General features: G+C 45.1%; 1 protein-coding gene across 3 annotated transcripts in view; it reads left to right on the plus strand.

The window, feature by feature from the left end:
* Window positions 1–4,498: 4,498 nt before the first annotated feature.
* FAM71F2 (family with sequence similarity 71, member F2) overlaps window positions 4,499–13,283 on the plus strand; it is a 15,620-nt gene continuing 6,835 nt past the window's right edge. Inside the window, exons 1-5 of one of the 3 annotated variants that reach the window (XM_011939551.1) lie at window positions 4,499–4,783; window positions 5,604–5,659; window positions 7,866–8,050; window positions 9,465–9,714; window positions 11,801–11,919. In XM_011939551.1, coding sequence (XP_011794941.1) covers window positions 7,971–8,050; window positions 9,465–9,714; window positions 11,801–11,919 — 449 coding nt within the window. In that variant the 5' untranslated portion in view covers window positions 4,499–4,783; window positions 5,604–5,659; window positions 7,866–7,970. Of the gene's footprint in view, window positions 4,784–5,603; window positions 5,660–7,837; window positions 8,051–9,464; window positions 9,715–11,800; window positions 11,920–13,283 lie in introns of all 3 variants that reach the window. The other 2 variants (XM_011939550.1, XM_011939548.1) reach the window with 2 other exon arrangements.

The following is a 13,283-nucleotide window of genomic DNA, read 5'->3' on the forward strand; positions in this document are numbered from 1 at the left end:
TAGCCAGGATGGTCTCGATCTCCTGACCTCGTGATCCGCCCGTCTCAGCCTCCCAAAGTGCTGGGATTACAGGCTTGAGCCACCGCGCCCGGCGGGAATTTCTTTAAAGTTTATTTATTTAAATAAGAAATACATGCCCATGGTAAATATTTCAAATACTACAAAAAAGGAGGTATTCTGTGAAAAGTAAGTCTTTGTTTCACCAAAGATACCAATCCCTGCTCCCTGTCCTAAGGCCATCACTGTTAGCATTTCCTTTTTTTCCTCCCAAAATCGTCTGTGCATGTTCAAGTATGTATGGATATATATCTTTTTTCCTTTTATCCAAGTGCTAGTATACTATATATACTGTTCTGCATCTTTTTAAAGTTTAATAATCTTGACTGTCATTTTATATCAGTACATATAAAGTGGGCTTTTTATTAATGGCCTAACATTACATCATATAATAGGTAATATTACACCATTAATAATTTAATTAAGTGGTGCCCTGTTGGTGGATATTCAAGTTGTCTGGTCTTTTGCTATTGCAAATAATGTTGCAGTAAAGTAAAAGGTAAAATAAAAGTAAATGTTTTACTTACTTAAAAACCTACTTTGAAAGTAAATGATGGACTTTAGGAGGTTGAGAATTTAAAAATATAAATAAATGAGGTACTCTAGCACTTGGGGTCATGCTGATGTTCTTGTTGTCATCTAAATTTTTGGTTTATATGCTGCAAACATTGTAAAAGAGACTTCCTATTTCTTTTACAAGGAAAAGAGAAAAACATGTCAAGAATAGGGAGTACTATTATAAGAAAGCAAAAGTAACAACTTTGAAGGTTTGAATTTCTGGTGTTACAAACTTTGTACACTAAAAAAAGATAAATGTTAGTTTCCGCTTCTAATGATCAAGTCTTAGGAAGATATAAGCCAATAAGATATAAGCACCTGCTTCTGATGTTACAGCTTCAGGCAAACACCACTGAGAAGCAGGTGTCCCTCCTGATGAGAAGAGAAGTACCAGGAAATTGAGCCTCAGTCACAGGCAGATGTGTGTCTTGAGAGTTTAAAAGACGTGAAAGAGTGACTTGACCCATTGGCTTGCTCGCTGAATAAGCACCAAGGCAAGAGAGCCTGGTAATTGTCCTGCATACTAGTAGTCTAGGGAGGACAGTCTGAGAAGGATAACTAATACTTCATCCCTCTTCAACTTGATGCAACCTGAAAAGCAAGTCCTTGGGTGAAAGTTTCTTGTTTGGTACCAAAGATAGGAGATAGCAGGAAAAGGAAACAAGTTGGTACCACTGCAATGGTGTCCTAGCAAATTTTTGTTTTGTTTTGTTTGCAAGAACAGTATGGGATAAACAATAGCAAACATACAACCTTGGTTTCCCCCAAATCCCACAATCTCAGTGCAGGAAGGTCATCTTCAGCAGTCAGCTCAGAATAGCCTCAAGAGACATGATGTCTACAGCTTCTGACTTCAGAATAATGTCCTATTACTGTCAAGTGACACCCCCTACCATTTCTTCAAAGGCTGTGATAAGTTTTGCGCAGGTGAGGGCAGCAGAAAGGAGGTAGTTGCTGCTAGACACCATCCTTATTCTCTGTATATTCTACACTGACCTTGCTCTAGGCAAAGGCCCCCACCACAAAAACAACAGGGGCACTGCTGAATACCAGCTCTTACACCTACCTCGCTGATGCCTGGAATGGAAAAAGAAGTGCCAATTTTCTCTCTCTCTCTCTCTTTCTTTCTTTCTGTCTGTCTGTCTTTCTTTCCCTCTCTTTATTTCTTTTTTTTTTTTTTTTTTTTTTTTTTACGGTGTGGCCCACGCTGGAGTACAGTGGCACAATCTTGGCTCACTGCAACCTCCGCCTCCTCCTGGGTTCAAACGGTTCTTTTGCCTCAGCCTCCCAAGTAGCTGGGAATACAGGTGCATGGCACCACACTGGCTAATTTTTGTATTTTTAGTAGAGATGGGGTTTCACCATATTGGCCAGGCTGGTTTCAAACTCGTGACCTCGTGATCCACCCATCTCAGCCTCGCAAAGTACTGGGATTAAAGGTGTGAGCCACCATACCCGGGCAGAAGTGTCAATTTTCATACTTCCAACTGAGAAGTCATCTGATGTTGGGTTCTTTTTTTCTTTCTTCTTTTTTTTTTAGATGGAGTTTTGCTCTTTTTGCCCAGGCTGGAGTGCAATAATGGTGCAATCTTGGCTCACTGCAACCTCTGCCTCCCAGGTTCAAGCAATTCTCCTGCCTCAGCCTCCCGAGTAGCTGGGATTACAGGTACCCACCACCACACCCGGCTAATTTTTTATATTTTTAGTAGAGACAGGGTTTCACCATGTTGGTCGGGCTGGTCTCGAACGCCTGACCTCAGGTGATCCACCCACCTCAGCCTTCCAAAGTGCTGGGATTACAGGCGTGAACCACTGCGCCTGGCCCTTTTTCTCTTTTTAAATACTTTTTAAACACACAATTTTAGGATCTTTTTTTTTAGATCAGGATCTCATTCTGTCACCCAAGCTGGAGTGCAGTGGCTCAGTCTCTGCTCACTGCAACCTCTGCTTTCTGGGCTCAAGTGATCCTCCCACCTCAGCCTCCCAAGTAGCTGGGACCACAGGGCATGCCACCATGCCAGGGTAATTTTTGTACTTTTTGTAGAGACGGGGTTTTACCATGTTGCCAAGGCTGGTCTTGAACTCCTAAATTCGAACAATCCACCCACCTTGGCCTCCTCAAGTGCTGGGATTACAGGCGTGAGCCACTGCACCTGGCCTTATAATACTCCTTATTGTAAATTTCATATGACCAGTTGATTCTTACCGAAAGTTTTTGTTGATTTTTGTCAAACTCTTGTATATGTAGCCAACCTATGGTTGCAACTGACAAGCAAGTATAATTCTGACATGAATATTGGTTGATATTTTTATTTACATTAATGAGCAAGGCAAAAGTGAAATAGCAAAGTTGTATATTGGAACTTTACTCATTTGTCAATGATGTAGGTAACTTCTTTGCTAAATTAGGTAACAGTCTTCAAATACTGGAAGGCTATTTTCTCAGATTTTTCTGTGCCCAAAATATAATAGCTACAGATACACCTTTAAGTTTAATCTGCATAATTAACATTTTCTCTATCACCTTAGACAATCAACAGAACAATAAATCAAACCCTGATTTGCAGCATTTGCTGATTTCAAGTTAGCTAACAACATGAAGTTCCTGAACACACCCTGGGAAGAGATATGCAGCAGCCCACCACTGTATACTGTTTCTTTTCTTTTATTTTTTTTGAGACGGAGTCTTGCTTTGTCACTCAGGCTGGAGTGCAGTGGCACGATCTTGGCTCACTACAACCTCTGCCTCCCGGATTCAAGCGATCTCCCTGCCCCAGCCTCCCGAGTAGCTGAACTACAGGTACCCACCACCACACCCAGCTCATTTTTGTAGTTTTAGTAGAGACGGGGTTTCATCTGTTGACCAGGCTGGTCTTGAACTCCTGACTTCAGGCGATCCACCCACCTCGGCCTCCCAAAGTGCTGGTATTACAGGCGTGAGCCACCGAGCCCAGCCAAGTTTATATCATTTAAGTTTTAAGGGCCGGGTGCGGTGGCTCACGCCTGTAATCCCAGCACTTTGGGAGGCCGAGGTAGGCAGATCACCTGAGGTCAGGAGTTCCAGACCAGCCTGACCAACATGGAGAAAGCCCATCTCTACTAAAAATATAAAATTACCCGGCTGTGGTGGCACATGCCTGTAATCCCAGCTACTCAAGAGGCTGAGGTAGGGAATCACTTGAACTCGGGAGGCAGAGGTTGTGGTGAGCCGAGGTCACGCCACTGCACTCCAGCCTGGGCAACAAGAGTGAAACTCTGTCTCAAAAAAAACAAAAACAAAAAACAAAAAAACAAGTTTTAATAATTGCTGTGTTTAACAGCTGGCTTGTAACATGCCTGAAAATGCAACAACCAGCTCTCGTAACCTGTTTTGGTCTGGCTCCAGCATACAACTGTGCCACTGCCTTCTCCTTTGCCTGCTGTTTCCAAATCAGCTTCTTTGTTCAGTTAACAGGTGTCCATTTCTTTTAAAAAAAATCTCCTTTTCTCCCATGAGATGGGGTAGGGAAGATGAACTCCCTTTCTCCTATCCTTAGACTTCCCTGGGCTGGTGAACAAGTCACATGGAAGTTGGTGAGAGGCTTCACTGGGAGGCAAGAGGATTAAAGCCTGTGTGTTCCCAAGAGCCTTCCTTGCGTCTGGCCAGCTAACTGCTGCCTTGGCATAACTTTGGGAGGGTCATTTTCCCCGTTTGGGGTAAGGGTGAATGTTTACAAAATGGGATAGGCTGAATTACTGCTGGTTTGTAGTTGGTGGAAAGAGGGAGGAAAGAGCCCGACACATCCTCTGTCCTTCCTCTCCTTTTTTTTCCCTTTTCTGTTATCACCATCACATTCCTTGATGTCATTCCTGCCATTGTGAGCTGACAGGCCCTCCCAGCCCTGGTGGACAGACCGTAAGTAAATGGGGAGGAAGAGCTGGGAAGGTGGGGGCAGATCACATCAACATCTTGGCGTTGGGCTGGGTCTGTGTGGAGCCCCAGAAATGTTCCCCAGCCCATTCTTCCCAAGAACCAATGAGTAAAATCAGGGGCCTCCCACCTGAGGTCAGGGAACCAGGCCCTGGAGTGGAACTTGGGGTGGAAAATGGCCTTCTTTGTCAACTGATTCATTCTCCAGAATTCAACTTGTTCTCCAACTCAGTGGTGTTTGAAAGCAACTTTATCCAGGTACCCTCGTGGAGCTCAGGGCCAGCTGTCTTTCTGTTTCCAAAACCTGTTCCTAGGGGTTGGTTAGGAGATGCTGTGGCCTTTTAAAGCCCTGGGGGTGGGGGGAGGAAGGACAAAGAAGCCACCAAAGCTAGAGAAAACCAGAAGGTCTGGGTCCCAAGTTCACCTCCATTTGTGCCTACCATATGATAGAGCTACTTGCAGGTCATCTGCTTTAAGGAAATTGATTTATGCCTTACAAAAGGAGAGATCAGAGCTCAGTCTCCAGGCAGGGTTCATAGGCCCTTTCTGGGCCACTTGTCCAAACTGGATAGTTACAGGGAATGAAGGTTGCTGTTAGAAACCCTGCTCTGAAATCCAACCTCCTCACTCTGGGATGGTTTAGAAACAGCCTTGTTTGAAAGCAAAGACACTGGGTAAATAGGTCTTGCCCAGATCCTACCATTCCCTAAAAGGATGGTGGTGACCAATGGAAGTGAGCCTGGGATGGGGCCACTGGGAGTGGAAGGTGGTCGTTTTCTTAAGTATTAAGTCTTACGCGGGTGCTGCCTGCCTCCCTCTAGCGGTCTAGCCTGAACCCGTGCTCCTGCGCAGGAGAGCATAACCAGTTGATCAGCCAGTAAGCACACACTAAACATCTACTGAGTGCAGGGCACGAGGTGCACAGAAAGATCAGTGTCCCTGGCCAGGAAGCCTATGAGTTTGGTTTACCTGTTATTTGGTAACTGTCTAAGCAAGCTCTATGTCAGAGAGTTTGGACCAGCTGATGCCCCAGGCATGTGCTGGGGGCATTCAGGGCATTCTCTCTGGACTTTGGCAGTTGAAGGTTTTCCAGAAGGGTCTTAAGCCATTCTTTGAGAGACCGCTGAGATTCTGGTACGTGGAAGAGCAGCGGGGAGTATATCTCAGACAGAGGGGCTTCAAAGTACCTAAGGAAAGGTAGGGAGGCTGGAATGCAAGGTCTGCAAGACACAGACCCATTCAAATGGAGTGGGAAAGCAGCCAGGGGTTATAGGAGAGAAGGTGGAAACAGTTTGAGGTGGGTCTTAGGCTTAATTTGCAGACCCTTCACAGAGCAGTGAGCTACTCCCTAATGGAGTCCCCGGATTTTGGAGAGCTGTGTTCATGGCTCCTGCCGCTCCGTGGTCCCTTTGCTGCCCCCCGGGAGATGTGTAGTTGGGTGATCAGCTGGCAAACCTGGGGTGAGCTCATTCCTAACATACCCTTGGTGGAGACAGAGCAGTAACATGGGAAGTCCAGTCTCAGGATCCAATTTCTAGTCATTTCTATTTGGGGGTAATGATTCATGATTCAGCTGCAAATTTGTTCTCTTAATATGTGCTTTTTTTTTTTTTTTTGAGATGGAGTCTCACTCCATTGCCCTGGTGCGATCTAGGCTCACTGCAACCTCTGCCTTCCGGGTTCAAGCAATTCTCCTATCTCAGCCTCCCGAGTAGCTAGGACTACAGGCATGCACCACTTTGCCCAGCTAATTTTTTTGTGTTTTTGTAGAGATAGGGTTTCACCATGTTGGCCAAGATGGTCTCAATCTCTTGACCTCATGATCCGCCCGACGTGGCCTCCCAAAGTGCTATTTTTTTGGCCTAATATTAAAACTGTTTAGATTCTCTGAATGGACACTAAGTGACCCAGGTAGCAACAAACTCAGAATGTGCTAGGGAGAAGCTGACCCCCACAGAAAAGTTCAAAGTTTGATTTTAAAAAAGTTTTTTTTGATAGAGACAGGGTTCCACCATGTAGCCCAGGCTGGTCTTGAACTCCTGGCTTCAAGTGATACTCCCACTTTGGACTCCCAAAGTGCTGGGATTATAGGCGTGAATGACCGCACACAGCCCAAAGTTTACTTGAAGTGATGGAATCCACATATTAGTTATAGTTTTAGTTGTTATGGTGGAGTTATACTGCTTCCTCTCTCCCCCTTCCTGCACATCACCATCACTATCGTCTCAAAGCAGCATCACCCACAAATATTTATTGAGCACTTACTCTCAATATGTACAACCCTCTGTGTTTTGCAGAGGACATGAATTTTATTCCTCAGCATGGGCTCCAGGAAGTGTCACTTTTTTCTTTCAAAATCAAAATTCACTTTTCTGGGAACACCATCTGGTCAGGCTGGTGGGAAATTACATTTCAGTCATTCCTGGGGCTTTCCCTTGTCCCCAGTTCCACCAAGAACTGGGCAGTGGTGTCGATGGTTTTACAAAGTCTAGAACATTGACTGGGCTTAGTGGCTCATGCCTGTAATCTCAGCACTTTGGGAGGGTGAGAGGGGAAGATCACTTGAGCCCAGGAGTTTGACATCAGTCTGGGCAACATAGTGAGACCCCATCTCTATTTTCTAAAAAAGGTGTAGAGCACTGGGAGAAGGCCCTCTGGCCTTGGGAACATAGGGGTCCCTCCTCATATGTTCCTTACCCGGGTCCCCGTGGCTCCTTAGTGGCCCCAGTTCTGGTGCTTTTCTGCCAGCCATGCATAGTGAGGTGGGGGTGTCTTGGCTGAGACATTGTGCCCAGTGGTGGGCATCCAGTATTTCTGTCCTGTGATGGCCCCCTTCTGCTTCAAGAGAATAGATCCTCATTCCACTCAAGACCCAGCAACAAGATGGCCCCTCCATCATCCTGGGAGAAGTGCTCCAAACCTCCCTCAACTCAAGCTGTCTGGGTCTTCCCTATTCAACAGCTTTTTCCTCATTTTCCTCCCCTTCTGGGACTTTCTTCACACAATCTCCCTTTTGGGCCATTAGAAACCAGTGCTGGCTTCTCCTACCCAAAGATGGGGGAATGAAAACTTCAATGCCACTCAGCTTTTTCTTGCTAGTGCATCTTTTCACAGTTAGATAAAACAGAGGACCCAGAGAAGGATGATATATGGTTCCTGCAGCCAAGGACCTTAAAGTGTATTTGGGGAGACCAACAAAAAGGATCAGTAGCAGGTCAGGGCCCAGCTCAGTGTGCTGCACACCTGCCCCTAAGATGAAGTGCTGCTTTCCAGCATCTGTATCCTTCCACCCCTTGTTTTCTGCTCCTTTCTGACCCACGCACCTGAGGCTGATTTCCAGGTCACTAAGCCCGGGAACTGGAGAAATGTCTGTGAAGGGTCTGCCACCGTGATCCTTGGGGTGACCTCCTCCGTGCCCTCCTTGCCGCTCCCCAATGTCCTCCTGATGGCCAATGTTACCTGGCCCCGGGGTCCGTTTTCCACCTGGAGTACACCTGGTGATGCCCCAGTCATCACCCTCAGCAGGTAAAGGCTTGAGGGAGGGCCGGAAGGGATGGAATGATTGACTGGGATACGCATTGCTTTGTAGCTGGATTTTAGATAAGAAGAAAAGACAGTGTTCTTTAGTGCATAAACCCTGTAGAACTCATTCATTCATTTGTTTAGCAAGTATTTAATATCTTTTTTTTTTTTTTTTGAGATAGAGTCTCGCTCTGTTGTCCAGGCTGGAGTGCAGTGGCGTGATCTCGGCTCACTGCAAACTCTACTTCCTGGGTTCACACCATTCTCCTGCCTCAGCCTCCCGAGTAGCTGGGACTATAGGCACCTGCCACCACACCTGGCTAATTTTTTGTGTTTTTTAGTAGAGACAGGGTTTCACCGTGTTAGCTAGGATGGTCTCAATCTCCTGACCTCGTGATCTGCTTGCCTTGGCCTCCCAAAGTGCTAGGATTACAGGTGTGAGCCACCACGCCCAGCTGTATTTGTTTAGCATCTATATTTACCAAGCACTGTGCTTTGTGCTGGGATAGGGCAGTACACAGTCCTTGTCTCGAGCCTGGTTTTTGAGAATCTTGGCTTCCTTTTCTGTAAATATGTGTGTGTGTGTGTGTGTGTGTGTGTGTATACATGTGTGTATATGCAGACACGTTTCCATGTCTTTTAAAATCTTTTTGTAAATATAATTTCAATAATTTCTATTTAGTAATATGAATGAATTAAAATTTACTTGACAAGTCCCTAATATTAGACATTTAGAAATGTTTCTTTTTGTCAATATAGGTAGAGGGGATTTCCGAGGAAAAAGTGGGGATACAAAAGTCAAACACGACTATGAAATCCTGAGATTGAAAAAAAAACAAAACTAGATATTCAGGAGACATCTACCCTTTTCCTTGCCCTTTCAACACAGTAAGTCAGGATATAGGGAGAAAGAGTCCTAGAAACTGAGACAGGATATCTTAGTTCCAGGTCACACTTAATAAGGTCTAAACTTGGGCAAATCACTTAGCCTCTCTAAGCGTCAGCCTCAAAATCTGTAAAGCGGAATTAATCATACTTATCTTGGCAGGGCACAGTGGCTCACATCTGTAATCCTAGCTCCTTGGGAGGCTGAGGTGGGAGGATCGCTTGAAGCCAGGAGTTCAAGACCAATCTGGGCAAAATAGGGAGATCCTGTTTCTGCCAAAAAAATACCAAAATAACTAGGTGGGTGTACTGGCACACACCTGTATTCCTACTAAAGTCCTGGAAATTGGAGAGGAGTCAGTCTTAGTAATCACCCCCACTTTCATTACATGAGCTTTCTCCCTTCGGCATCTTCAGCATCCCCCAGGCAGAGAGGTAGGAGGCCAGTGACGCTGAGCCACCTCCAGGTGGGCACCCACATGGTTGATTGAAACCACGGGCTCTCTCATGGGAATGTCCTGATTATGCCCAGGCTTCTCCCCTTGAAATACGTGGAGCTGCGAATCTACGACCGACTCCAGCGCATCCTGAGGGTTAGGACAGTGACCGAAAAGATCTACTATCTGAAGCTCCATGAGAAACACCCAGAGACTGTGTTTCAATTCTGGGTCCGCTTGGTGAAAATTCTGCAGAAAGGCCTGTCCATCACCACCAAAGACCCGAGAATCGAATTCACTCACTGCTTGGTGCCCAAGATGCCCACCAGCTCCACAGAAACAACAGTAAGTGGGCCTCCCTCCAGGACCTGTTGAGAGATAAGCATATATATGTATATATGTAAGTGTGTGTGTATATATAGACACGTTTCCATGTTTTTTAAAAGCTCTTTGTAAGTATCATTTTGATAATTTCTATTCAGTAGTATGAATGAATTAATTTATTTGACCTGTCCCTAATATTGAGACATTTAGAAATGTTTCTGTTTTTTTGAGACAGAGCCGTGCCCTGTCACCCGGCTGGAGTGCAATTGCGCCATCTCGGCTCACTGCAACTTCCACCTCCCGAGTTCAAGTGATTCTCGTGCCTCAGCCTCTAGAGTAGCTGGGATTACAGGTGTATGCCACCACGCCTGGCTCATTTTTGTATTTTTAGTAGAAATGGGGTTTCACCATGTTGGCCAAGCTGCTCCTGAACTCCTGTCCTCAAGTGATCCACCTGCCTTGGCCTCCCAAAGTGCTGGGATTACAGGTGTGAACCTCTGTGCCTGGCCTGTATTTGTTTATTATTGTAAACAATGCTAAAACAAGCATTTATATTTATGATCTACAGTTCTGATTATATTCTCAGATAGGTTTTTAGAAGTAGAATTCAAAGAGCATGAACGTTTTCAAGGCTCTTAACACATATTGCTACATTTTTTCCATAAATATCATACCAAATTATACTCTCACTAATAATATGAGTGTCTGTGGGCCAGGTGTGGTGGCTCACACCTGTAATCCTAACACTTTGGGAGGCCAAGACAGGTGGATCACCTGAGGTCAGGAGTTCAAGACCAGCCTGCCCAACACGGCGAACCCGTCTCTACTAAAAATACAAAACTTAGCTGGGTGTGGTGGCAGGCCCCTATAATGCTACTCGGGAAGCTGAGGCAGGAGAGTCACTTAAACCCGGGAAGTGAAGGTTGCAGTGAGCCGAAATCGTGCCACTCTACTCCAGCCTGGGTGAAAGAGTGAAACTCCATCTCAAAAAAAAAAAAAAAAAAAATTAGTATTTTACTGCATATCTTATTACAATTGAGCAGTAAACGTTTTAATAAATTTCCTAGTATAATAGGTAAAAAAGTGGCATTTTCTGATTTTCAATGCGTTTCAGCATTGTTACATTGTTATGTATTTATAGTCATATACATAATATAATGTTGTTTTAGTATATTTTGTATATATATTAATGCCATATATATGGCACTGTCTGTTGTATTCTTTGGCCATTTTTCTGTTGGCAATCTTGTGTTTCTCTAAATTGATTTGTAAAAGAAAACTTTTTTTTGAGATGGAATCTCACTCTGTTGCCAGGCTGGAGTGCAGTGGTGCAATCTCGGCTCACTGCAACCTCCGCCCTCCGGGTTCAAGTGATTCTCCTGCCTCAGCCTTCCAAGTAGCTGGGACTACAGGCGTGCACCACCACGCCCAGCTAACTTTTGTATTTTTAGTAGAGATGGTGTTTCCTCATGTTGGCCAGGATGGTCTCGATCTCTTGACCTCATGATCCAACCGCCTCGGCCTCCCAAAGTGCTGGGATTACAGGCGTGAGCCACTGCGCCCAGCCTAAAATAAAACTTTTTATACATCAGAATTTTTGACCCTTACAAGTTTTTACAAATATTTCCTCAAGTATTTGCCTTTCCTCTTTGGTTTATTTAGGGTATGTCTTTGATACACGTAAGGCCTTTCCAGGTCCTGCTTGGTATAGAAGCACAGGAAGGAAGGTCAATAGATTGGACTGTCCAAAACCTTCAGATTTCAGAATCTAAATACTTTCCTCCTCTCACTTAAGTTCTGTGCTTCCTGTATGTTATTGACTTTGAAGGTCAGCAGTTTTATAGCCTGACAGCTCTGCTTCTGAACATTCAGATCTGTACTCTGGACAGAGCAGCCACCATAGTTGACCAGGGAGTGGGTGTGACCCTGCCAGGGTTCCCATTTTTTGTTGGATGATTCTCGGGGCTTAATGCTGAAGGAACAGGTTCCCAGGGCTAGGGTGTGAAACTCAACTGTAATATCACAAACCTCTTCAAAATTCTGCCCCGAGGAGGCCAAGAACTATCTGAGTAGACCTATCCATCTGACGCTAAATTTCTCCATCCAGCCTGAAAACAGCCTCCTGTCATCCCCCCAGCCTAGCAAGTCCCTTGTGCTGCTGGCGGCTGAGCAGACCAGTGGCAGTTTCTCACCGCTCTCAGGAAAGCCCCAGCCCACAGCAGACAGGTAGGTCCTCTGTGGGGTCAGCTCCAAATCCCTTCCTCCAGCATGAAGTCATGGGATCAATGACACCCTCTACCAACGTATCTCAGTTCCTTCTTTGTATTTTAGATAGTCATGCACATGGCTTTTTCTGTCAATTTTATTGTAAGCCTGCCTTTGAAAACAAGGTCTTTGGCTCTTTGATCTGAATATTCACTCCTTAGGCAAAATCCAGTGTTTTCTAACGACAGGTGTTCAATAAAAGGAATGAGGGATGAGAAAATCAATTCAAAGAAGTGAAGCTAACAAAGCAGGCCCATGGTGGAGTTAGCTATTGACCATTTCCAATCCAAGCTCACAAGGATCCCTGGGGTAAAACCCTAGTTCTCTTTGCCTCATCTGCATCTTCTTTTTTTGTTTTCTTTTTTCTTCTTATCTTTTCTTTTCATTTTTTTTTTGGAAGACAGAGTTTCACCCTTGTTGCCCAGGCTGGAGTGCAATGGCGTGATGTCGGCTCACTGCAACCTCCACCTTCTGGGTTCAAGCAATTCTCTTGCCTCAGCCTCCCAAGTAGCTGGGATTATAGGCACCTGCCACCACACTTGGCTAATTTTTTGTATTTTTAGTAGAGACAGGGTTTCACCATGTTGGCCAGGCTGGTCTCGATCTCCTGACCTCGTGATCCGCCCGCCTCGGCCTCCCAAAGTGCTGGGATTACAGGCGTGAGCCACTGCGCCCAGCCTAAAATACTTCTTTTTTTGTTTTCTTTTTTCTTCTTATCTTTTCTTTTCATTTTTTTTTTGGAAGACAGAGTTTCACCCTTGTTGCCCAGGCTGGAGTGCAATGGCGTGATGTCGGCTCACTGCAACCTCCACCTTCTGGGTTCAAGCAATTCTCTTGCCTCAGCCTCCCAAGTAGCTGGGATTATAGGCACCTGCCACCACACTTGGCTAATTTTTTGTATTTTTAGTAGAGACAGGGTTTCACCATGTTGGCCAGGCTGGTCTCAAACTCCTGACCTCAGGTGATCCACCCACCTTGGCCTCCCAAAGTGCTGGGATTACAGGCGTGTGTCACCGCGCCTGGCCCTCACCAGCCTCTTCTGCAAAATGGACAGAATAAGGGAAACTACCGGTAGCTCCAAAGTCTCATTAATTTACTAATAATTGTATTAGATTCTTTCTGTAAAAAGTGATAGAAACTCAAAGTAAGATAGTGCAACCAATATGCTGCACAAGTGCAACTTGTAGGGTATCATCAGAATGCAAATTTATTTTGTCTGCCCTTCATAACTTTTTCAGTGGCAGAAGTTTTCCTCTTGCTCCTGGATAAAAGCTAGATTTCTGGGCAGGCTACATAGCATATGGGCTCTCTCTGAGAATATTAAA

Source organism: Colobus angolensis, unplaced genomic scaffold (assembly GCF_000951035.1).
Source record: "Colobus angolensis palliatus isolate OR3802 unplaced genomic scaffold, Cang.pa_1.0 Scaffold182, whole genome shotgun sequence".
NCBI classification, from domain to species: domain Eukaryota; kingdom Metazoa; phylum Chordata; class Mammalia; order Primates; family Cercopithecidae; genus Colobus; species Colobus angolensis.